General features: G+C 44.9%; 1 protein-coding gene across 2 annotated transcripts in view; it reads right to left on the bottom strand.

Moving 5' to 3' along the window:
* Positions 1-27,069, bottom strand: part of ZNF592 (zinc finger protein 592) — a 66,241-nt gene that overhangs the window by 14,203 nt on the left and 24,969 nt on the right. For both annotated transcript variants that reach the window (XM_089655277.1, XM_089655276.1), the window contains 5 exons: positions 15,884-15,932; positions 12,461-14,775; positions 5,357-5,535; positions 2,578-2,754; positions 1,124-1,283 (listed from right to left, as the gene is read on the bottom strand). In XM_089655277.1, coding sequence (XP_089511403.1) covers positions 1,124-1,283; positions 2,578-2,754; positions 5,357-5,535; positions 12,461-14,755 — 2,811 coding nt within the window. In that variant the 5' untranslated portion in view covers positions 14,756-14,775; positions 15,884-15,932. The remainder of the gene's footprint in view (positions 1-1,123; positions 1,284-2,577; positions 2,755-5,356; positions 5,536-12,460; positions 14,776-15,883; positions 15,933-27,069) is intronic.

The raw sequence follows: 27,069 nt of genomic DNA, 5'->3' as shown, positions 1-27,069 counted from the left end.
TGCACACTTGCACATCCCTGTGCAGGCGAGCACTATAGCCTACACCTGTGCGAATGAGGCCTTTCTTCGAATCGGAAATTAGTTTGTTATGGAACTTCAGACTTCCAATAAGGAGAAAAAAAATAAAGTTATGTCTCTTTCATCTACGCCTATAAACCAGGGGTCAGCAACCAGTAGATTGCAGCCAAGTGTCTGCTAGATCGCGATCTGGGCTGGCTGACCTGCCATCCCAGAACATCAGAGTGTAATGCAGAGGGGCTACTTGTAAAGCTAGATTTGTAGTAGGGAGCAAGAGCTGCATAAGCCGATGCCTCCTCTGTAGTGCTGGATCCTGTCCCATGCAGAGGGATACCAACTGCACTCTACCTCTTATCCCGGCTAACGGTCTCCAGAGTGGTGCCAGCAGCAGGAAAAAGAGATCTTCAGGTTAATGTGAAGCAGTACAATGGGCATTATAGAATAAACTTGCTTTCACACTGATGCGCTGCAGTTTACCCACACCGCGGGTGCAGTGCAGTTTACCTGCAGCTTTTCTGTGGGTTTTCTGCACTTAGCCATAGACTTCTATTATATCCTGTGGGTTTGGTGCACTTTCTGAAAGTGCGCCAAAACTCCAGAGTTGTGGGGCAATTGCAGAGTGGCCCCATTTACTTGAATAGGTCATGAGTGGCAGGCGGTAGCACCCACCAAAAGCAACAGGCCATGTGTACACCTTCGGCTGCTGGCTGATTGGGGGTGGAAAAACTTCAACTAAACTGCAGGGATTTACCACCTTCAAACTTTACGTGTGAATGAGCCCCAAGGGTGCTACTGCCAAATGCTACTAAGGGCTCATTCACAAGGTGATGAGAAGGTGATATGTTGCCTCCTCATCACCTGATTTAAATTCACGGCTGCCGTGCATGCACACGATTGCGACACGTTAGAGGTCTAAATCAGGTGTGAGGAGGGGACACAGTGCCTCTGTGATCTTTGACTTCTCCCATGTTGTTTAGGTAGACCTCTACCTCTTTAAGGTTGCCTACCCCTGCATAAACCATATAAATAATAGCATTTCTTAAAAACCATATACAAAATTGAATGTAAAAGCATCTTTTTCCCTGTTCATGCTTTTAATGCTCACCTTCAGATGCTGCACTAGCAGCTGTTTCTGCATATATGCCAGCTGGCATTCGGGACACTTGAACACGCTCACTAGAAGAGTGTTTGTATTCTGGTAGAAATGCTGGTGCAAAAGTCTCTTTTTATTGAATACAGTTTCACAAGAACATTTATAGATTATCCTGGAACACAAGAAAAATAACTCCATTTTAATGCACAATATGAACAATAAGAAAACAGGAAATGACAGTGCTGAATCATTCTTAAAAAAGAGACTGACAAATAGGTTCTGTAGAATTACAGAAGTAAACATAATCGGGGGAATTCATGAAGGGTGTCGAGGACATCCTTTGAAAATTCTTTTGGGGCGCAGAAGAAAAAAGTGTTTGCTCTAGATTCATGTACCTGTCAGACAGGTACATGAATCTGTTCGTGTTTGTACTGAGGTTGGCATATCTTCACTGGACATTCCCTCCTTAGTGCACCTACCCTCCTTCCCCTTTTGAACTAGGGGTAGATGAAGCCTGATGGCTGATGGGGAACTGAAAGACTCGTTTTCCATCAGGTCTGTTCTGCTTCTGATTGATAGAGAACAGCAGTGGGCAGATCCATAACTGCTATTCAGGCTGAAAGTAGCTTTTCAACCCACCCACTGCCATGCACTGTCAGTCAAAAGTAAAGTGGGCTTGATGGGACACTAGTTTCTCAATTCCCCATCAGGTTCCGCCCATCCAGTGACAAGTAATTTTCCAAATATTAGCATTGCCATATTTGGGTAATGACATCACCTTTCTTTACATTTAGCTCTCCTGGCCGACAGCTAAATGGGGCCAGGGTTAGAGCTCTGTGTGGGAAGGTGTCAAACTAATGACAATTTCACAGCACAGGCAGGGCCTGCTCTTTGTAAGCTCGGAGTTGGTCTTAATTACCACCAGTTTCTTAATCTGAGACCTGGTGGTAGTTCTTTAGAATCGGTCAATGCCATAGTGATTAGGTTCTTAAACAGGCGGTAGTAAAAACTACCTTAAATTTGCCATGTTGCCAATGTTACCAACACTGGTGCAAATACTTACCTGAATTAGGAGCAGGTAGTTCTTAAGGAAACTACTAAAAATCTGTCATTAGGGTTATTCTGAATTCCCCTGGATGAGCCTAAAGCTTGCCACATATTTATTGTTCAGTTTCTCTGGTAATGGACTGAAGGCTGGAATGTTCTATTTTTATCATATCATAGGACCAGCTTTGTAATAAAAACAGTTTAGCCTTTAGACACCTGTAAAGGTTCTCATTCATCCAGGTCATGATATAGCTAGTAGTAGATAGTTACATTCGACTCAAAAAAGCAACTGCTACAAATGGAAATAGAATCATATAGAAAATGCTACATTTGAGTAGTAAGTGTAAATGTCGGTGGCTGGTTGAGAACTTTGAGAAGAAAGAGTATATTCCATAGATAGAAAACATAAAATAACATACTGTGCGTTTTTGTGGCTAGCAGTTGGATGTTGGGCAGTGATGTGAGCGGTCGTACTTTCTGTGCTCTTGAAGGCCATGGGGCAGAAGGAGCACTTGTGGAAAACTTCGCAGTGTTTGTCCTGGATGTGAGCCTTCAGCATCCCTAGTGACATGAATACCACCCCACAGTGGATGCACCTGTAGAAACATTCCACATCAGTAACACAAAAAAAATTACAGTTTTCTGTAAATGCATTCCTAAGGCAAACACTTTTCAAAACTCTCTAATGGAACCACAGCAGCATTCAATGCAAGCATGCAGTTTTCATGGGATGGGTCTTTGCAGTGTGGGACTCCCACAACTACATCTTCCAAATGATTTCATCCTGATAAATATTTGCTGAAGTCTTTAGTAAAATGCAGCATCATGGGAAGCAGCATCCTACAGAAACTGATAGCAGAAGATCATTAAGTTCTTTTGGAGGAGGGAGCACTACAGCTTATTCAAGCTACAGTAGGAAGATCATGTGGATACGGTTTAAAGTGGAACGTTATGAAAATAAAGCTGGCGAACAGGCAGGATTTTTAATGCAGAAGAGACATACTATGTCTCCTCTACATTAAAAGTTACTTACATGCCTGTCTGTCCCTGTAAACATGAAGCTCATGGCACGAGTTCGGTAATAATGAGATAACATGACGTCTACTCGGCCTGGCCAATGAAAGTGTCTGGCAAACAGTATTCGGAAGCCGGTCACCTGAAGATATTAGCAGCCGACTGGAGCTCTGGGATGCAGCATCGCTGAAGTGAAGGCAAGTATAGCTCTGCTTTAAATACGTAACGGTGTAACAAACAAAAAAAGAGCATTTCCAGTTATTTTATAGTTGCTAAAAAGTCAATTATGACAATCATCCATAACAATGAAAGATTTAAATTACTTTCGCACTGTTATTATATGATTCCACTGGTCCTGATCATATGTAGTTTTACCATCGATGTACCTTTCTGATATGCTTTTTTTTTTTTTTCCTTATCTTTTTTAAAAATATACTGTTTGTACTCACATGAAAACCAATAAAAATTGTTAATACAAAAAAAAGAAAGATTTAAGGCAGCAATGACGCATGTTGACCTACTGGATTAAAGGTATAGTGATAAAATAAAGAAAAACAAAACAAAAACAAAAAAACAACAAAACTTATTAATCATGAACCTTAATGATAAATCAAATAAACCCCTATTTACAGCAGTAATCATAGTATACTCCAGGCGCAAACTTCTTTAAAATATTCTTATGGGAAAAAAAAAAAAAGTTACCTCTGGACAGATATTTTACAGATCTCTCCTGCGTACTATACCATTCACACATCTGTATTGATACTACAGCCAGGGCTGTGCTTTTGGCCTGCTGCTGGTATGACAGCTGGGACTGTCATATAGGTAAGTGATTTTGTCAAATTATCCATCCTTCTTCTCTCCTTGGCCATTCACAGAATGTCTTGTATTCTATGAACATCCACAGAATACACATCGCTCTGTGAATGGCCAAGGGGAGAGGAGGGGTGGATAAAAATGATCTGTACAAGAGGCACAGCTCTCATAGTGGCAGAAAGTACAAGGCTTGCTGAAATATCCGACATACACAAATGCATGAATGGTACAGTACGCAGAAGACATCTGCACACTTAACACATTTGGCTAGAGGTAACTTTTGCCCCCCTTGAGAACACAAAGATGTTTGTGCCTGGAGTTCTGATTTAAAGCCTAAATTTGAAACTGAAAGTGTGTATGTTTATGTTCTTTTCATAGCAAGAGCCAAATTACTATTTCCTAATGCATGTTGCAACACAATGTATGTTCTATTTTCACTCTATTTGGCCTCATTAAAAACAATGCATTTTTACTGTATTGGATATGTGCTAAGCACTGCTCCCTACAACACGTGGGGGGGGTGTGTTACTAAAGCTGGAGAGTGTAAAATCTGGTGCAGCTCTACATAGAAAACAACCAGCTTCCAGGTTTTATTGTCAAAGCTTAATTGAACAAGCTGAAGTTAGAAATGGGTTGGCTACCATGCACAGCTCCACCAGTTTCTGAGTGCTCCAGTTTTAGTTACTCTACCCCATGGTGTGAATGAACCCCTAAAAATAACAAAGACTGAAGAATGTGCAACTTAGAGCTTTCCTTGTGATTACAACGGATGGGTTTACTTGTTCTTTACATGTATGTGGTTGTTAAAGAACTGCAGGAATTTGATTAGTTTTCAAGTTTACTGTGGACTAGCTTTTCTTAAATTACACAGATGGTACCTTTGTGTGGCCTATGTTTTAATAGGTTATACACTGTTCTAGCCTATGCTATATACAGGACGTGGCATCCTCTTCCAGCAGGTGCTCCAGCGACTCAGTATACTAAATAAACAGCGCCACTTGCACCAGCATCTCCACCGCACAGGAGATGAATTATATTTTTTTTCAAACTATCCAGTCAGAAGCCTTGTACTTTCTGAAGGAAAAAAACAAAAACACAAGGCTCCTCCTGACTGGTGGAAGTGTTGGAGCAAACAACACCTTTTATTTAGTACACAAATCGGGAGCTGCTGGAGTACCAGCCTGATCAGGACACTGCTTTCTGTATGTAGCATGCAATACAAAAGTAAATTACTTATAGAATAATAGCCACAAGGAGGTGGCATCTACTTAATTCATTAAAGCCAAGTAAGTGTGTAAAGTACTCCAATTTCTGGAACTGTACATATGTGTAAAATACATACTATCAAACCAATGGTGTTACACTCACCGGAATGCCACTTTGCGTGTATAGTGTAGGCAGTTTTCTTTAACATGGGTCTGGAAATAGGCTGATCTACAAAGCACACCACATTCTGGGCAGCAATAAGGAGATTTGTGAGTATGGATACGCTGGTGAGCCCCATAGCTGCATTTATTTGGGAGCATCATCTGGCACACCTGGCAGGTCTACACAGAGGACAAAAAATATGAATTGCCGTAAATATATATGACTCAAAATGGATAATATGTAATCATACTACAACTGATCATAAAGAAAAAGGCACACAATTTAATGTGGACTAACATGGACCAGAGTGACCAAAACTAGAAAAAAAAGAAGCTGCAAAGAAAAAAAAAAAGGGACAAAAAAAATGGAAAGAAAGAAAATCTTATACCCATCAATAAATTACATAGCACTCAGCAAAACCATGCAAATATGACATTTTTTAATGGCAGAGAAAACTGGACAAAAAAAAAAAAAGAAAAGTGGTGCCCAGACCAAACTGACCACAGGGGCATACAGGTCCGGGGCAAGCAACATTACCATTGTTGGTTTATATTGTGAAATAATTATTGTTAAACCTTGCTATGCAATTGTTGTGCATTGCTGAGAAGCGGGACCCAAGTTCACCTACATTCAGTTTGATGTGACATAATATTTTAAAGAACAGGGGGATAGCCAGGTACTGATTTCTGGCAGTGCACATCAATCAATCATCTGAAAAGTAGGATTGGGAGAGGGAGCTTTGTAAGTAAAGCACAACTCCAGTCAAAAATGTTTTTGTTTTAAATAGACTGGCAAACAGTGAAAATATAGGTCAGGTTCTTTTCTAGGTCTGTGATGGCACTGGGGAGATTAACCCCCCCACCCACACACATCCTTGTCTCTCTGATTCCCATACTGAAACTTGGTGTGTGGATGTCACTGGAGTGTCCTTTTTGGGATAACAGAAGTCTTGACCTTGGTCTTATACTATTGGCCACAGAAGGATTTAACAATGCCAAACAAAACTATAAACCAGCCAGAGGTATAACCCCCTCCTATTACCAGCATGCCCCAGTTTTGTACTAAAGCAGTACACAAAACAGAGAGTGGTGGAATCTGTGTCCCTAATGGACTTCAAAAGTCACCTGAAGCTCAAATAGCCACTTGAAACCCTTAGGTCTGAAGCTGGCATTAGATGAGGCAGAAACATCCATCTGATAGAACTTAGAGAACGTGCAAACAGAAGATCAGTTGGCAGCATTGCAAATCTGGGAAACAAAGGTCATGATGCTGATAAGACGAAAAGGCACTCACTGCCCTAGTGGAGCAAGTCTTAGCTGGAATGTGGGGATTGAGACCATAAGCCTGAACAATTTTCTGAGCCACCTAGAAATGGTGGAGCAAGAAGCCAGATGCCCTTGCTGGGTCCCATCCGCAATGACATAACCTGGATGACAGACAGACTTGAACAGCCGGAACCACATCCACACAATGGAGCCAATAATCCTTTCAGTAAACTGGAACTGGGCAAAAGAATGGGGGAACAATGTCTTGATTTAGGTGAAAGGCACAGATTGCCTTAGGCAAGAAGGAAGTCTTGTACCACAACACTATATTGCCCCCATGCAAGGGCAAAAAGGGTCCTTTGCAAGATAAGGCTACCATTTCAGAGACTCACAGAAGCAACAGCTACAAGGAACACAAACTTGTGAGTGAGAGTAGGAAAGGAAGGTCTTTGTGGGATTTAACTCGTTCTATCCACACTTTATAAGCCACCATTTGAACAGAATCACAGGTGACTAGACTGGAGGGACCACATGGGAGGCCCTCGGCATGAAGGTCTAATTCACAGAGTATGAAGTCAACAGTCCCTGAAACAGAAGGAAAAGTGGAGAGCTTTGACCCTTGATGGTTTAAAAGAGCCATACAATGGTCAAGCCTCAACTGCAGGAAAGAAGGAATACATCCCAGGGACTCACACCAAGTGATGAATGCTTTTCATGTCTAAGGATAGACTTTACAAAATAACAGACTTAGACTTACCTGTCCCTTAAAACCTGGTCTTTAACAGCCATACCATTAAAGTCAAGCAGGATGGCAAGTTTACCCATGGAACGGAGGCTCCATGTATACTGGGCTTAAAAAAAAAAAAAAAAACAACCGTTCCCTTGGCAGAAACAAAACGCTGTAAGGCTAGGTTCACACCTATACAGGTTGTGTTTGAATCGTTTCTGCATTGCGTTTTTACCACGTTTTGCGAGAAGTTTTTCCATTTTTTTTTTTCTTGTTGCTAGGCAGAATTAAAACACATCAAAAACGCAATACATGCTTTTCCATTGAAGTCTATAGAAACAAAAACGCAACTTTTTGCGTTCAAAAAACTCCCTGACCCTTTCCAAAAAACACACCAGGTGAAAACTCACAGGTGTGAACATGTCCCACAGGAAATCATGTTAAAATGGACTGTACTGTGTTTATGCAAAACGCTGCAGAAAATGCTTAGGTGTGAACCTAGGGTTATAGAACGTTTTTGATCAATGTTTAGGTGCATTTAGGAGTGTTTAGCATTTTTTCCAAAAATCCAATCAAAAACACAAAACCAGAAGGGTTTTTTGCCTGCCTCAACGGTGAGCTTAAAATATGCCTCTAAATGTCCTAATGTGCTGGTGGACACATAGGATAACATTGAGATGTTTCTACAGGCGAAACACAAAACTCCAGTAGAAGCAATGATTTTTAAGCCAATGTACATTGAGCCTGAAAATCCAGATGGCCACGGTCTGGTTAAATTCACATCAGCTGACCCACTAGCAAGTTAGTCCACTGCTGAAGAGGCAGCTAACATTGCCAGAAACTCCAAGCCTGACAACTGGCGTCCATCATGAGAATCTTCCAACAGATGGAAAGAAAGAAATTCCCTGACTTCAAAGCCATGCTCCTAAATCCAGATGCCTGAGAGGGCCTGATGGAGTTTAACACTCTAGGAGGAGAAACAGAAAGATTTGAAGGGAGAGAAACAGAAAGATTTGAAGGGAGAAAAACAGAATGAATGCATGTTGTCCAAGCATTCTTTAAGGTAAACAAACATCCCCCATTATGGAAAATGGGGGTGCACCTTAATGTGAAGAAAGGCTTGTATGAGGATTTGGAAGGCTTGGAGTTCAGACCTTGCTAGTGGACGGGTAGCCAGATTTGGAGGGGCTGAATGCTAAAGTTGAGATTGGGGATAAACAAAAAGGATGCTTCTTAAATGCGCACAGAGTAAGACAACATTGTAGGTTTTCCCTCTGTTGTGGAAGAGGTGTGTACTAGCCACCAGTAACATCCTTGATGAGAAAATCTTGTACTCATAAGAAGAGGTGCTGTCCCTTAAAGATCATGTGGATTAAACACTTCTGACAACACAGCCCTGAGATCCAACACTTTTGCTATAAGTGCCTGCACATACAGTTGTGTTCAAAATAATAGCAGTCAGACTTCACTAACCTGATCAATCACTGTTTTTGGTAGAAATGATATTTCTACATGGCAAATAATTTACTAGCAGGTGTAGCAGAGTAATAGAAATCCAACAGACCCAACAGTCATGACATGCATGCTGCTGATTCTGCGTAATTGAATCACTAATTGAAAGGGGCATGTTCAAAATAATAGCAGTATGGAGTTCTATTAGTGAGGTCATTCATTCTTTGAAAAACAGGTGGCAATTATTGCCCTTATTTAAGGAAGGAATGCAGCAAATGTTGTACATGCTGGTTACAGTGTATTTCTCTCTGAAATTCTGAGGAAAATGGGTCATTCCAGACATTGTTCAGAAGAACAGCGTACCTTGATTAAAAAGTTGATTGGAGAGGAGAAAACATATAAAGAAGTGCAGAAAATGATAGGCTGCTCAGCTAAAATGATTGCAAATGCTTTAAAATGGCAACCAAAACCTGAAAGACGTGGAAGAAAGTGAAAAACTACCATTCCAATGGATAGAAGAATAGCCAAAATGGCAAGGACTCAGCCAACAATCAGCTCCAGGAAGATCAAAGAAGGTCTAAAGTTACCTGTGAGTACTGTTACAATTAGAAGACGCCTATGTGAAGCCAAGCTATCTGCAAGAAGCCCCCGCAAAGTCCCACTGTTGAAAAAAAGACATGTGCTGAAGAGGTTACAATTTGCCAAAGAGCACATTGACTGGCCTAAAGAGAAATGGCGCAACATTTTGTGGACAGATGAAAGTAAGATTGTTTTTTTTGAGTCTAGTGGCCGGAGACAGTTTGTCAGATGACCCCCAAACACTGAATTCAAGCCACAGTACACTGTGAAGACAGTGAAGCATGGTTGCGCAAGCATCATGATATGGAGATGTTTCTCATACTACGGTGTTGGGCCTATTTATCGCATACCAGGGATCATGGATCAGTTTGAATACATCAGAATACTTGAAGAGGTCATGCTGCCTTATGCTGAGGAGGAAATGCCCTTGAAATGGGTGTTCCAACAAGAGAACGACCCCAAACGCCCCAGTAAACGTGCAACATCTTAGTTCCAGACCAACAAGATTGACGTTATGGCGTGGCCAGCCCAATCCCCAGATCTTAACCCAAAAGAAAACTTGTGGGGTGACATAAAAAAATGCAGTTTCTTAGGCAAAACCAAGAAATAGAGAAGAACTGTGCATCCTGGGCTGGAATACCTGTTCACAGGTGCCAGAAGTTGGGTGACTCCATGCAACACAGATGTACAGCAGTTCTAAGAAACAGTGCTTATACAACTAAATATTAATTGATTCAAAGGAAAGCAAAATCTTCAAACATTTTTCAGTTTATATAGTGAATGTTTGAGTTTGTAAAGAAGAATACAAACACTGCTATTTTTTTGAACAGTCTAATATTCACTTTTCTTCAATTTTGTTAGAGACACAACACAAATTTGATATATTTTTCTTCATGTTTTGATTTGGAATAGAATGTGTAGTGTTCCCAATGCATTTGTGTGTATGGAAATAAAAGCTATTAGAAGGATTTTGAGCTTTATTCACTTTTTTCAACACACTGCTTTTATTTTGAACATAACTATATGTCCTGACAGGATACACATACAAGAAAAGCTTCCAGTAAGCTGGCAAGGCTAAAATTTAGTGCCACAGCTATCTGTGCCGTGTGTTCTTCGTGCAGAGGGTCAACAGCAGCATCGGTTAAACCCCTTCTAAGGGATTTTGCTCTGTTGAAAACGTGAGAACAGTGTTTTGGAAAGGGCTTCCAACCGCTTATTGGTTTAGTCCTTAAAAGCAGGTGTATTCTCCACTGGTATGGGAGTTACCTTAAGGCGGAACACTGCCTGATTCACAGCAGGAACAGACCATTTATTAACAAAATCCACACCAGATACTAGGCCAGCAAGCTCTTACGGGGAGCAAACAACCTATCAAAAGAGACTTCCGATCTTAGAAACACTGGTGCAAAGGAAAAGTTCCCAGGCTGGAAACAGCACTGGTAGAAGCAAAAGAAGGATCCTAAAGATTTATTTATCCACAGAGCCCCTTGCCCGAAGGTCAGCTAGCCCCGCAATATCTAGTCAAATGGGGTTTAGATGTAGTACAGACAGCCAAGCAGCTGTGCTGGATAACTGCAAGTTGGAATATACAGGATAGTCTTGAAAAAAGTGAAGAAAAGAGACTGCTAGGAAAAAAAAAAAAAAAAGAGAGAGAACCCCCCCCCCCAAAAAAAAACAAACAAAATTAGTAATTAAAACAGTGGAGCTGAAGAAAAAGATACCCATCCTCCTACAACACTAGCAAAAGAACTGAGGCAGCGGCAGTATAGCACAAAAACTGGCTGTGTCTCCATTAGAGAGATTTCTCATTATGACCTACCCTGACAGGTTAGAGGTAATCTCTCCAAGCAATAAAGCCTGAGAAAGACTATAAGGGCCTGTGTTGATCGGCTTTGGGCTTGTTACGATGGTATCAGTTTGATATGCTTCTAAAAACATTTAAAATTGAATGAGAGGTGTACATGGCTTCCACTGGACCTCTTCAGTGTGATTTGAATTCCCAGACTTATGAGGGCATGCAAAACCTATCTGATGCAAATGAAAGTCTGTAGACACAGACCCCAAACATTTGCTGCACTAGCAAAAATGAAATAAGATTTGACTGGAATTAGGCTTAAAATGGCAACCAATTATTAGAATTAAACACTATGCCCCCAATAGCCGATGCAGCCTCTGTAGAAATGGGGGCAGAAAAGAACTCTATATAGTACTACTGTGGAGGATAAGCACTTTTAAATATGGTTACTGTGGTAATACGGAGGATGGGAGAAATAACCTCACATGGTTGATGAAAACACAATGGCATGGAACGCTCAGGGACAGAATGCTTCAAATGCATATTCAAAAAAAAAAAAAAAATTAAAAGGGGGGCACAGCTGAGAGTGCATTACAACAAAGGGGCACTGTCAACAACAGAAGCTTTACTGAAATTACAAAATAGGAATGAACAAGGCTCGAAGGCTGAATTCCAAATTCAGATTTGTTTGTGTGTGGGTGTAGAATTATCTGAAAAAAAAAAATTTTTTTGTAATTTTTCTTTATCAGTTAGGCCTCAGTCACACTCTGGCTCTTAAGAGAACGAATTAGCTTTTTGTTTTTGTGGCTGGAGTTGCCTAGAGTTGGAGGGACCCCTATACGCATGTCAAATTGAAATGTGCAGCTATGTTTATAATGCTTCTGAGCCCCCAGAATAATAGGCTGCTTGCATGCAGCTCCAGCCACAAACAAAAGGCTCATTCAAGCTTTACAGGCCACAGCGCACGTGTGAATGAGGTGTGAAGGCTCCTTCACATGTGCGCCTTTCTGAAAAGTAATATAGAATGGAGAAGGCGATGTGTGAATGAGCCCTGAAACAGTATATGATGGAAAAAGGAGTTCATTATTCGAAGACTACATTTTTCAATCCACTATCAGCTTATTGTCATAACATAGGTGACCTTGCTTAAATGGTCCAAGAATATGTACACAATCACACAAACATAGCATTGTTATCACTTAGAAGCTTGTGCTGTGACAATGTATTTACGAGACACCCTAATTTTAAAAAGCAAGTTGGTCATAAATGAGTGAAGTTTCACTCACCAGTCCATCTTTTTCCTCTGCCACTCTTTGATAATGTCCTGCAAGACTGGTGTAGTCCTCAACCTGTTTACTGCACTCAAGACACTTGAATCCATGGCGTATTAGTCCATATGGGTCTGCATAAAGTGGCATGGCTGGTGGAGCATAAGAAGAAGTCCCAGACCACACTCCAAGTGAAGTTGCTGGAGCTATGATTCGTTGAGTGGAAGTGGAAGGTTGAGAGGCAAGTGCTGTGGAAACCAAAGGTTGTGAAGCCAGCATCTGTTCTGAGGATATGGGCTTCATCATTAGCTGAGAGCACTGCATAATCAGTCCTTTACTCTTGTGTTCCCTGGCATGACTTAGCAGACTGCACTTGTTATAGAACTGAACCGTTTTAGAACACTGGGTACACATGACCTCAATATGGATACTCCTCCTGTTCTGGTGCTGCACAAGGCTCTTTTCCAAGGCAAATGAATCTCCACATTCCAGGCAAGTGTAACCAGAAGCTGGTAGAGAAATATTACAGTCAGGTGGGGGGTTCAAATTTGGGGTGTATGTTGGGACAGGGTTAGCACTATGTAATAGTTTATTAAAAGCATCCACTATTACAGGAGCTGCAATTTTAACTTGATGTACAAGTGGCACTGCCATAGGAGCACTGTGTGTGTGTGTCTGTCTCAAAGGTGTAGCCTTTTGCCCCATACTAGTGCCAACACTATTGGGGACTAGGTTAAGGCTGGCAAGGTGGACAGCTTTGGGGAGTAAGCTGGTTGAACTGGTCGTGGCCTTGATAGGAGCGGATGACTGCTTCTTGTTCTGTGATGAACCAGTGTTCTTTGATGAACTACTGCCAGGGTTCTGAGGAACGGACGTTGGCGTGTTCTTCTTTTTATCTCCTTTAGCATTGACTGCTTGAACGCTTGCTGCATTTTGCTCTTGATTGCTACCAGAACACTTTCCAGAGTTCTTTGGCCTTTCCTTTTCTGAATCTGCACTCTCTTCAACATTCACAAGTGGTTTAATATCTTCCCCAGATGAATTTTCACCAAGGAATTCCTCGGGAGATTTTACCACATCATCTGGCTCAACTTCTGGCAAAATTCTAGTTACAGTTCTTTTGATCTCACCAGATGACATTTTTATAGTCTTGATCCTGACTTTTGGTATTGCAGGAGGTGAGCCAGCACAGACTGATGGAGAGTCTTTGCTGCTGGTGTCACTGCAGACACTCATTGGGCTATCTGGATTTTTTATTACCTTTTTAACTACTTCAAGTGGACTCCTTGGGCTTTTTGGCGACTTCGGCATTTTTGGGCTTCCTTTAATACTGTCCTTTAATGGCATACTAACATCTTTAGAAATATTCAAGGGCTCCTCCTTTGGGACTACGGCAACTTTTTTGGCTTGCAATGCCACTAAAGCAGCTACACAGGAAGATAATTTAGAGTGCGCTGGCTTAATACGTTGTCGAGGTGGCACAGCTGAGGAACACACAGGTGATGTACCAGCCAAATTGCTATAAGTGTCCCCTGCACTTGAAAAGGCTTTCTCCTCAGAAATGCTGCCATCCTGAATATCCCCGAATGCCAGGGAAGATCCAAGGAAACTGTCGGTTTTATCGATATCCTTGCTTTGTTCAGCAGGTTTATTTTTCTCTGCTTCCATGCATTCTGATTTTTGTTCCTTTTTACAATATTCATCAAACATACTAAGCTCAGGCTCTGTAGATTTCCCTAATGAATCCACCATGCAGCCTTCTTCAGGAACATACATAGAAGGTTGTGGAAAGTAAGGAGATTCTGCTGCTTTTTGCTTGTTCAGCACCCCATCTTTTGAGTCTTCAGGTTCAGGGCTTGAAATAGGGCTGAACTGGCTAAAAGTTGGCAATGGTTCTGTTTTATGAGACTCTTCTTTTTCACCATAACCTCTAGAGTTATCCCCATTGATGAAACCAGGCTCAAATTTTCCATAGCCTGGCCCAACAGTGTGTGGCTCAGGACTCACTTCTGGACCACGAAACCCATTTTGAAGAAGCGTTGGACCCATGTGATTTCCTTCTTTTTCTGTTGCCTCAAATGACTCCTGCCGACTGGTGTTTTTCACAATCACACTTACTGCAGGTACATCAGGGGCTGACACAGACTGAGCCAATGACAGGTTCTCATCCAAACACATTCCTGAACTTTTGAGATGGTTCTCCTGCTCATCACTTGTAGACTGGATAGCTTCCTTTGGGTCCAAGCTTGTGGCATCAGGGATATCAAAGGCAGCAAGTAGATCGTCAAAGTCCGGAGTCTTCATGTCCCCCATGACTGGAAATATGACAAGATCTGAAATGGAAGTGAACAAAATGACTATGCCATACGTTTTAACTAAAAGTAATCAAAACAACGCTCTCAAATATTCTGAGAGCACTTAAAAAGTGTTCCTGTGTACACTTTTCCGCTAACCAGACCATTGATCCCGGCTTGGTACAGTCTGCAGTTCTTTCCATAGAAAACTGTGCAGCAGAGTACACTCACAATGCAGCAAATCATCCACTCCACACATGAACCGCACCCAGGAACACCTCTTCCAAATGGTCCTGGGCACGGTTCAATTAACCAGTCTTGGGCACGGTTTGGAGCACTCAAACCACAAAAAAGGGGTGCTAGTGTGAGTACACCCTTATATTAAAGGGTTTGTTCACTTCTAGTGGAAAAAACATTTCCTCAGATGAAGTTGTTCAGCAACTTCATGCTCAATCCCAGACCCCAGTGATCCAACTGCCTTTCAAAAACTAGATTATTAGATGTGTTACTAATCCCAGAACCCTGCATTCACTATATCCAGTCTCCCACAGCATGAAAATGCAATTATTGTAATAAATATAAACTGCTAAACACCGTTTTTCATCAGCAGTATATAGCAGTCTTGTGACTTCTATTAGTGTCCAGTTGAGCACTGGATAAGGCTTGGAGGAGTTTTCATTCTGCTCTGACTGTCCTATGAGGCTGCATGACTCTTGACCCTCTGTCTGGACAGTGCTGATTGGTCCTGTGCTGATAACATACACCCTTCCAAAGAAAAAAAAAACTCTCTAGCAATCCACACTAATCTGAGCATGTGCAGAGTGACTCCTAGGGCTCTGTACTATCAGCAGATGGATTAGGAACAGTAGGAGGGGAGGATCAGAGAAGACTGGATCAAACAGCCTTTTTACACAGGTTCCGCATGGAGTAGAACAAGCATACTTTACTTCATATACAGACTGATTTTACTGTTGTGGGTTTAGTAACACTAACTTTACATGTTTACTATTAATCATAACCACTCTGATCAAAGCCACATTTGTTGTAACGCTATCATGAAAAGCATGGCAATATGATTATAACAACATCATTAAAATATATGTATACCCCAAAAACCGATGACAATATGAAAAGGAGAGGAACTTACCAAGTGGGTCTATTGCATGGCTCCACTTTGAGTAGACACCTCACAAAGCCTATAAATGGATACCAGATTAGAAAATAAGTAATTTCTAACATAAAATGTTTAATTTACCTGAAAACAGTAACTTCAAGTACAATAATCACATATTAATACAGCATATCACAAATACATCCGTCTATCCCTTTTCCAAATACCATTTCTATTTCTTAAAACAATTAAACTCATCAAGAATAACAAATCATTCTAGAGTCCCCTGAAGGCACTCCTGACACCTCTTCTCTGACTGCCCACATAGTAAGCCGCATACTATGGGGGCACTTCTCTCAATGGCTCCCACTTCTGCCACGCCTCCAGTGAGAAGAGAGGAAAGAAAAGCAGCACTGCTGCAGATGGGCAAAGTGCTCGATCGAGATCTGCCTCAGGTAAGAGGGGCTGGGAGGGGGGAGCTGACATTTTTACCTTAATGCAAAGAAGGCAGAAAAAAAAACTTTTTTTTTACCCTCTGTAAAAACTTAACAAAAGTTAAAATCGTATTTGGAAGAAAAAAAAAGTAGAAGGGCCGACTTATATAAAGGCTCCTTGTCTACATTCCCATCGCACACTTTCCTGGAAACAACTCATCAACAGTGGGTGCTGTAGCGACTACCAGTTGGGACTAGAAACATCATAGGCAAATGTACATATTCGCCGACACGCCATGGATCTCCAAATATGGTCCAAAGAGATTTTTATTGCAAAGGAAATCACATCACAGAAGAAAGTGCAACATTTCTGAGCCACGCAGGACTACATCAGGCGTATAAGAGTGCAACAGTGACTATACAAAATATATATACACAAACCACCAATCAAAACCAAGAACCCCCCCATCCTCTTGTCTCATTACATCATAATCGCGCCAAAATATACCACATTTCGTTAGGGAGAGTCCCAATGCTATGTTCATATCCCTATGCATGTTAAAAATCACCTATGGCAGGCCAAGCAGTTGTGGCTTAAATGTGTATTGTTGATTGGGCACACTAGCCAGATGTGCCAGATTGGAAAACACTGGCAAGTCTCAGCGTTGCCTTTGCTAGGCAAAGGAGGGCGGCCACCAATCCGGGTGTGTTTAGTGCGACGCATGCGTGTCATGCGCACACAGTTACACGGCGGTAGGAGATGCTAGGCTGCTGTTGTCATGAAGACAAGTAAAATCAGTCCATTTGTCTGACTGGGGGCAGGCTCAGCTCCGGAGTGGTAGCTGAATAGAACACCAGAGTCAGTGATAGCCATGAAGAGAAGAGAAAACGGAGGTGAAAATACATAATGAAAGATGGAAAACTGAAAAATACCAGGGCTGAAACAAAAAAAAAAGGAAAAAGACAGACAGCGCTGAGAAATAAAACAAGGACGTGGGGTGAAAAAAAAAAAAAAAAAAAAAGGAAAAAAGGGAGATAAGCAAAATACATTGCAAAAAATATAGGGGAAATGGGGTAAAAAACAATGAAGGAAAAAAAAGGGGGGGGGGGGGGGACAAGAGGACAAAGAAAAAAAAAAAAAAGGAAGAAGAATGCAAAGGGGGTTATAAAGACAAGAAAAAAAAAAAAAGAAAAGAAAGAAGGGGGGAGGGGTGGGGTGGGGTGTTGTAAAGGAAAAGGTGAAAAAAAGGGGAGGAAAAAAAAAAAAAAAGAAAAAGAAGAAATTGTGAAAAAAGCCACACAAAATAAATAAAAAATAAAACAAAATTCATAAACAAACATAAAAAAGTTACTAGAAAAAAATAAAATACATCAAAATAAAAAAAGTATGAAAAAAACTCAAGAGGGGGGTGAGATGGAAGAACAACAAAACGAAAAAAAAAAAACTCTCAAAAACAAAAAACGAGGGTGGGGGGGGGTTAGGGGAAAAAAACAAAACAATAACAAAAACACACACTTGCCCCTAGGGACTAAAGACCTCACATACCTGTAACACTTCCCTCATGATTTAATTCAGTCAAACTGGTCATCAGGTTAGAGAACCGTATGCGGATAATTCCAGTGAAATTATTGTCAGCCCAAACAGGGAACACGATCAGCTGTAGAGGAACAGAGTTGGGGCTGCATAGCCAGGCCAATACTCATTTAGTGGGCAAGGAGAGAAAAGGAAAAATGAGGCAGACATAGTGAAAACACTGTATTCACTACAATGCCTAAACATAGCCGACCGTGTGTATCCAGGTCAAAGGGAAACTGGTGTCAGAGAGAAATTAAATAGGTATTACATATCAATTAGATTACTATTAACCTGCACTCAAGACAGTAATTCTTAGTGACATAAATGATCTGTGAAAACCAAAAAACTGTGTATACAGAATATCCCAATACACCACGTGATATAACTTAATGTTAATTAAATTGCTAAAACAAGGGCTGCGGCTCCTATAAAGGGTACTACCCTCACCAACTATCCATCATACATTTAAGAGCGCTGCCTAGTGTAGCATGTAAAGCCAAAGCAAAAAACCAACCAACACATATTATACATATATTATATTAAAGTCCTTGGTGTCAAACTTATTCCTGAAACAGTGCACGTGCTGCTTCCATTTAAACTCCGTGATTCATGCTCTGTGCTCCCCACCAGTGGTCCCACTCACTCACCAACTGCTGTGGACTCTTATATTTACACAAAAGTCTGGCTTGCTTTGGTGGGGCAATATCTGGTTCTGCTGAGTCTTGTAGTCCTCCTAGGATCGGCTGTACTTGTCACCATCAATCATCCCGGTGTGTCAATGGAGTCCGCACATTTAAGGAATGGAGGAAGGTATTCAGATAGTGTAATACCGTTTATTAAGATTTAAAAAAATGTATATATATTCCACTCGCATAGCTCCAGAAAAAAAACAGACATAAAACGGTGGCCTAGGAAGCAACGCACTTCCGTGCGTTCCAACTGCCAGATACGTCACCATTTTGCCCCTCTCACTGGGTGTCCTCAGAGGTATGGAACTGTGGTGATAGGCGGACAGATTTATATAATATAACCCCTCCTACTACACTCAACCCTATGTGCCCTAAACCGGATATATAGCTGTGGGCATCTTGGTATTCTCATTCCTATATTCGGAAAACGGATATGCCATGGACCGGATGTGTGCCCACAGCCATCTTGGTACTCACATGGGCATACACCTCAGTTCCCCCTACCTAGTTTATGGCTCCGGCTTGGTTTACAAAGCAAAATAGAGTGCTATATGCAATAACAACTAATATTGATTACAGGTGTGTAAATGCATCATGTAAAAATATACCACCTGATAAATATTCCCCGTCATTACATTTAAATTCTTATTAAACTAAAAAACTTTTAAAGCTCCCCCTATTGGTTAACATTGTTATGTTTTTCTCTCATAGATAAATACATAGTGTTGATGAATACAGTTGCAAGAAAAAGTATGTGAACCCCTTGGGATTACGTGGAGTTTTGCATGAATTGGGCATAAAATGTGCTCTGAACGTCATCTAAGTCGCAACAATAGAAGAACACAGTCTGCTGAACATAATACTACACAAACATTAGATGTTGCCATGGTTTAATTGTACATAACATGTAAACATTCACAGTGCAGGGAGGAAAAAGTATGTGAGGCCCTAGCTTAATGACTTCTCCCAGAGCTAATTGGAGCCAGGAGTGAGCCAACCTTGACTCCAATCAGTGTGATGATATTGGATGTGTTGCTGACAGATGTCCTGCCCTTAAAAAACACACACCTGTTTTGGGTTTACTGGTTTCAAGAAGCACTGTCTGATGTGAACCATGCCTCGCAGAAAAGAGCTCTCAGAAGACCTACGATCAAGAATTGTTGACTTGCATGAAGCTGGAAAGGGTTACAAAAGTATCTCCAAAAGCCTTGATATTCATGTGTCCATGGTAAGACAGACTGTCTACAAATGGAGAAAGTTTAGCACTGTTGCTACTCTCCCTAGGCGTGGTCGTCCTGTAAAAATGACTGCAAGAGCACAGCGCAGAATGCTGCTGTCAGGGCTCCCAGGTATGACCAGAGGTGTGTGACTGAAGCAGGGAAACGCAGACCTCAGATATGTTATAAACAATATAATTTATTAACACTAACAGTACAAACATAAACGCAGTGCAATACTAAAACATAATACAGTGCAAACAAACCAAACCAAACCACCCACAGATAACAGTATATACAAGCAAGCGTCGTCAGGCAGGCCGGGTCAATATCAATTGGGCAGGTAGGTACAGGGGGAGCAAGCGGAGAATAGTCGGGGTCACAGGCCAGGTTCAGCAGGTAGCAAGCAGCATAGTACAGAGGGTCAGACAGAGGAATGGTCAGGGTCACAAGCCAGGATCAGAGCAGGAGAAGTCAGCAAAGGAACAGAAACAGGATGCAGGACAGATACAGGGCCCAGGACAAACACAACACCAAGGCAGAGTCTGCAAGTCTGGCCATCCCTTAAATACCCCAGCATCATCAGTTCCAGGTGTTAGCTGGCTGAAAGGTTGAGTCTCTGATTGCTGGGAGCACCCGCTGGCCAGCCCTGGTACTGCAGATCAAAAGGCAGGTGAGTCCCACCATTGCTGGCCAGTCCATTCCTAACAGTACCCCCCCCTCAAGGAGCGGCCTCAGGACGCTCCAAACAGTCCTAGCTGGGCAAAATGTTCCACCGCCCGGGTCTGGCAACTGGCGGGATATCAAAGACTGGCACACCGGGCGGGACTCCGGGCAGCGGCACACCGGGCTGGACTCCGGGCAGAGGCACATCGAGCAGAGGCACATCGAGCAGAGGCACACCGGGCAGAGGCACATCGGGCAGGACTCCGGGCAGAGGCACATCGGGCAGGACTCCGGGCAGAGGCACACCGGGCAGAGGCACATCGGGCAGGACTCCGGGCAGAGGCACATCGGGCAGGACTCCGGGCAGAGGCACATCGGGCAGGATTCCGGGCAGAGGTACATCGGGCAGGACTCCGGGCAGAGGCACATCGGATTACCAGGCGAAGCGGCAGGCAGCGGGCCACCGGGCGGAGCGGCAGGCGCCGGGCCCCCGGGCGGAGCGGCAGGCACCGGGCCCCCGGGCGGAGCGGCAGGCACCGGGCCCCCGGGCGGGGCAGCAGGCACCGGGCCCCCAGACGGGGCAGCAGGCACCGGGCCCCCGGGCGGGGCAGCAGGCACCGGGCCCCCGGGCGGGGCAGCAGGCACCGGGCCCCCGGGCGGGGCAGCAGGCACCGGGCCCCCGGGCGGGGCAGCAGGCACCGGGCCCCCGGGCGGGGCAGCAGGCACCGGGCCCCCGGGCGGGGCAGCAGGCACCGGGCCCCCGGGCGGGGCAGCAGGCACCGGGCCCCCGGGCGGGGCAGCAGGCACCGGGCCCCCGGGCGGGGCAGCAGGCACCGGGCCCCCAGTCGGGGCAGCAGGCACCGGGCCCCCAGTCGGGGCGACAGGCACCGGGCCCCCAGGCGGGGCGACAGGCATCGGGCCCCCAGGCGGGGCGACAGGCATCGGGCCCCCAGGCGGAGCGGCGGGCGCCGGACCCCCAGGCGGAGCGACAGGTCTCGGGCCCTCAGGCGGAGCGGCGGGCGCCGGACCCCCAGATGGAGCGATAGGTCTCGGGCCCTCAGGCGGAGCGGCGGGCGCCGGACCCCCAGCTGGAGCGACAGGTCTCGGGCCCTCAGGCGGAGCGGCGGGCGCCGGACCCCCAGGCGGAGCAACAGGTCTCGGGCCCCCAGGCGGAGCGGCGGGTGCCGGACCCCCAGGCGGAGCGACAGGTCTCGGGCCCTCAGGCGGAGCGGCGGGCGCCGGACCCCCAGATGGAGCGATAGGTCTCGGGCCCTCAGGCGGAGCGGCGGGCGCCGGACCCCCAGCTGGAGCGACAGGTCTCGGGCCCTCAGGCGGAGCGGCGGGCGCCGGACCCCCAGATGGAGCGACAGGTCTCGGGCCCTCAAGCGGAGTGGCAGGTGCCGGACCCCCAGGCGGAGCGACAGGTCTCGGGCCCTTAGGCGGAACGACAGGTCTCGGGCCCCCAGGCGGGGCGGCGGGCACCGAGTCACCAGGCACAACAGTGGGCTCCGAGTCAACTGGGATGACCGCTGGCACTGGGTCAGACATTGGATCGTCTGGCTGGACAGCGGGCATCGGGTCACCAGGCATCAGGTCATTTGGCTCGACAGCGGGCACCGCGTCATCTGGCAAGGCAGTGGGCTCCGAGTCAACTGGTATGACCGCGGGCACTGGGTCAGACATTGGATCGTCTGACTGGACAGCGGGCACTGGGTCACCAGGCATCAGGTCATTTGGCTCGACAGCGGGCACCGCGTCATCTGGCAAGGCAGTGGGCTCCGAGTCAACTGGTATGACCGCGGGCACTGGGTCAGACATTGGATCGTCTGACTGGACAGCGGGCACTGGGTCACCAGGCATCAGGTCATTTGGCTCGACAGCGGGCACCGCGTCATCTGGCAAGGCAGTGGGCTCCGAGTCAACAGGCACGACAGTGAGCACCGGGGCATCAGGTACCGGATTGTCTGGCTCGACAGCGGGCATCGGGTCACCAGGTATGACAGCGGGCACTGGGTCGCCAGGCATCAGGTCATCTGGCAAGGCAGTGGGCACCGCGTCACCAGGCATTGGATCGTCTGGCTCGACAGCGGGCATCGGGTCACCAGGTATGACAGCGGGCACTGGGTCACCAGGCATCAGGTCATTTGGCTTGCCAGCGGGCACCGCGTCATCTGGCAAGGCAGTGGGCACCGGGTCACCAGGTATGACAGCGGGCTCTGAGTCAATTGGCACGACAGCGGGCACTGGATCAGGTACCGGATCATCTGGATCAACAGCGGGCATCGAGTCAACTGGCCTAATAGGATCGTCGGGCTGGATCAGTTCATCCTGCTGAGTAGCGGCATCAGGCTGAATGCAGGCATCAGGCCGAGTAGAGGCATCAGGCCGAGTAGAGGCTTCAGGCCGAGTAGAGGCTTCAGGCCGAGTAGAGGCTTCAGGCCGAGTAGAGGCATCAGGCCGAGTACAGGCATCAGGCCGAGTACAGGCATCAGGCCGAGTACAGGCATCAGGCCGAGTACAGGCATCAGGCCGAGTACAGGCATCGGGCCGCGTAGAGGCTTCAGGCTGAGGAGAGGCTTCAGGCCGCATAGAGGCTTCAGGCCGCGTAGAGGCTTCAGGCCGCGTAGAGGCTTCAGGCCGAGTACAGGCATCAGGCCGAGTACAGGCATCAGGCCGAGTACAGGCATCAGGCCGAGTACAGGCATCAGGCCGAGTACAGGCATCAGGCCGAGTACAGGCATCAGGCCGAGTACAGGCATCAGGCCGAGTACAGGCATCAGGCCGAGTACAGGCATCAGGCCGAGTAGAGGCTTCAGGCCGAGGAGAGGCTTCAGGCCGCGTAGAGGCTTCAGGCCGAGTAGAGGCTTCAGGCTGCGTACAGGCATCAGTCTGAACCACGGAAGGCAGGCTCACCGGTTTGGATACTGGCAGGATGGTATTGGTTGGAAAGAATTTTCGCTTTTTTCTGGTTTTAACTACTGGAGCACTGCAAGTAAACGCAGGTCTGCAAACGAATGGAGCAGCTGGAGACAGAGAAGAACTGGAGGATGGAACAGGAGAGGGAGCAGTTGCTACAGAGGGCTTTTTTACAGGGTTAAAGGCAGGATAGGTGCAGCGAGTGGGAACAGGGTACTGACATGCGGTAGATAGCCAAGTATACTGGGCTGTAACTGGAGGAGCTGTTGGGAATACAGGAGTAGAGTTAGAAGCAGGACTGGGTCTTTGTAAGCTGACTGAGGCTGGGTGCAACAAATCTGTCCATGTCTGCAGTAGGGGTTGAACAAAGCTGAGTTTACACAAAGTCTGTCTGGTCAATGACTGCACTGCGTTTATACAATCTCTCAGTGTCTGTGGTGAACATGTGGAATAACGCTCCAGAAAGTAACCCACATCATCCTCTAATAACCACACCAGGGACTCTACCTGGTCTGCACTAAATGGTGGCAAAAATTCATCCCTGCATTCGGGGGAACCAGATGAAACCAACTCAACACAAACCTGAATCAATGGCTGCACCATAGAGAAAACTGTGCCCTGATCTACTAGAACATGAGCGAGCCGTATACATTCTAGCAGTTCATCCCGGGTATACTCCTTCAGAGTCTGATAAGCATACTCTCTGTCATCAAGCACTAGCAGAGATAAATACTCAACCTCATCCAGATCCATCCTTCCCATCAACAAGCCAAGATGGCTTCCCTGTGCAGCCACTTCTGGTCAGGATTGGCCTTGGTGTAATGTCAGGGCTCCCAGGTATGACCAGAGGTGTGTGACTGAAGCAGGGAAACGCAGACCTCAGATATGTTATAAACAATATAATTTATTAACACTAACAGTACAAACATAAACGCAGTGCAATACTAAAACATAATACAGTGCAAACAAACCAAACCAAACCACCCACAGATAACAGTATATACAAGCAAGCGTCGTCAGGCAGGCCGGGTCAATATCAATTGGGCAGGTAGGTACAGGGGGAGCAAGCGGAGAATAGTCGGGGTCACAGGCCAGGTTCAGCAGGTAGCAAGCAGCATAGTACAGAGGGTCAGACAGAGGAATGGTCAGGGTCACAAGCCAGGATCAGAGCAGGAGAAGTCAGCAAAGGAACAGAAACAGGATGCAGGACAGATACAGGGCCCAGGACAAACACAACACCAAGGCAGAGTCTGCAAGTCTGGCCATCCCTTAAATACCCCAGCATCATCAGTTCCAGGTGTTAGCTGGCTGAAAGGTTGAGTCTCTGATTGCTGGGAGCACCCGCTGGCCAGCCCTGGTACTGCAGATCAAAAGGCAGGTGAGTCCCACCATTGCTGGCCAGTCCATTCCTAACAGCTGCATGAGGTAAAGAAGAATCCCAGAGTGTCAGCTAAAGACCTACAGAAATCTCTGGCACATGCTAACATTTTTGTTGACACATCTACAATAAGGAAAACATTAAACAAAAATGGAGTACATGGGAGGACACCACGGAGGAAGCCAAAGAGCACATGGATGTTCCACAGCATTACTGTACTGGCAAAATATACTGTGGACAGATGAAACCAAGATTGAGTTGTTTGGGAAGAACCAACATCAAAACCTCACCCCCACTGTAAAACATGGCGGAGGGAGCATCATGGTTTGGGGCTGCTTTGCTGCCTCAGGGCCTGGACAGATTGTTGTCATTGATGGGAAAATGAATTTCAGAGTTTATCAAGACATTTTGCAGGAAATGTATGACCATCTGTCCGCCAACTGAAGCTCTGCAGAGGATGGGTGATGCAACAGGACAATGACCCAAAGCATACAAGTAATTCAACAAAACAATGGCTGCAACAGCACAGAATACGCCTTCTGGAGTGGCCCAGTCAGAGTCCTGACCTCAACCTGATTGAAATGCTGTGGCATGACCTTAAGAGAGCGATTCCCACCAGACATCCCAAGAATATTGCTACACTGAAACAGTTTTGTGAAGAGGAGTGGTCGAAAATTACTCCAGATCGTTGTGCAGGTCTAATCTGCAACTACAGGAAACGTTTGGTTGAGGTTATTGCTGCCAAAAGAGGGTCAATCAGTTATTAAGTCCAAAGGTTCACATACTTTTTCCTCACTGCACTGTGAATGTTTACATGTTATGTGCAATTAAACCATGGCAACATCTAATGTTTGTGTAGTATTATGTTCAGCAGACTGCGTTCTTCTATTGTTGTGACTTAGATGACGTTCAGAGCACATTTTATGCCCAATTCATGCAAAACTCCACGTAATCCCAAGGGGTTCACATACTTTTTCTTGCAACTGTATTCATCAACACTATGTATTTATCTATGAGAGAAAAACATAACAATGTTAACCAATAGGGGGAGCTTTAAACGTTTTTTAGTTTAATAAGAATTTAAATGTAATGACGGGGCATATTTATCAGGTGGTATATTTTTACATGATGCATTTACACACCTGTAATCAATATTAGTTAAAAAAACCTGTTTGATCCAGAAAGGTTACCCATTTAGTAGGCTGATCAGGTACATTCTTTTCCAATTCTCTCAATGTGGGTAGACGTTTATAAACAAATTTAGGGTGTTTAACCGCTTAAGGATCACCCTATAGCAGATATACTGCTACAGGGCGGCATTTGTACACAAAATCACGTATATATACACACGATTGTGCATTTCCGGATAGGGGGCGCGCGCCCTACCCGTGCCACCATTCGCGGATGACAATCATCGGGCCCCGGCAGGTAATTACCGACAATCGCCAACAGTCTTCCTCCCTGTCAGCTCGAGCACACTGCTCAGGATGGCTCTGCACAGTACAGCCATCCCGATCAGTGTGCTTAAAGTAAATCACACACCCCCGCCCCCTAGTAAAACACTCCCTGTACATAGTTAACCATTTGATCACCCCTCACATTAACCTCTTCCTGCCCAGTGCCATTAATACAGTGGTCGGTGCTTTTTTTTAGCACTGATCACTGTATTGATGTCACTGGGGATGTCAGTGACACCAAGTTCGTTCCCCCCCAGTGTCAGAATGTCCGCCACGGTCCCACTAAAAGTAGCTGATCGCCGTCATTACTAGTAGAAAAAAAAAATTTAAAATCCCAGTATCGACCCCACCATTTGTAAACGCTACAACTTTCACGTAAACCAAATTAATTTACACGTATTGGGATTGTTTTTAGCAAAGACATGTTGCAGAATACATTTTGGCCTAAATTAATGACGAAATTAGATTTTTTACATTTGTTTACTGGACATGTTTAATAGCAAAAAGTTCAAACTATTGTTTTTTTTTCTCAAAATTGTCGGCCTTTTTTTGCTTATAGCACAAAAAAAAAAAGAAAATGCACAGGTGATCAAATACCACCGAAAAAAAATCTCAATTCAGGGGGAAGAATGTAAATTTCATTTGGGTACAGCGTTGCGTGACCACGCAATTGTCAGTTAAAGTAACACAGCGCCATAAAGCAAAGAATGGCCTGGTCAGAAAGGGGGGTAAATCCTCAGGAGCGCAAGTGGTTAAGGAGTACCTTTGCTAGTATCTGGTCCATCAAAATGGGCCAGTGTTTTTTGAATGCCCTTTTGAATTGGTTATATTGTCTATTGTACGTGGTACAGAAAGTTACTTCGTAATCCCTTTCTTGTTTTTGTGTAGT

This window comes from Staurois parvus, unplaced genomic scaffold (genome assembly GCF_062004578.1).
Source record: "Staurois parvus isolate SC_StPar_1 unplaced genomic scaffold, SC_StPar_1.0 ptg000832l, whole genome shotgun sequence".
NCBI classification, from domain to species: Eukaryota; Metazoa; Chordata; class Amphibia; order Anura; family Ranidae; genus Staurois; species Staurois parvus.
This window is presented reverse-complemented; position numbering and strand designations above follow the sequence as displayed.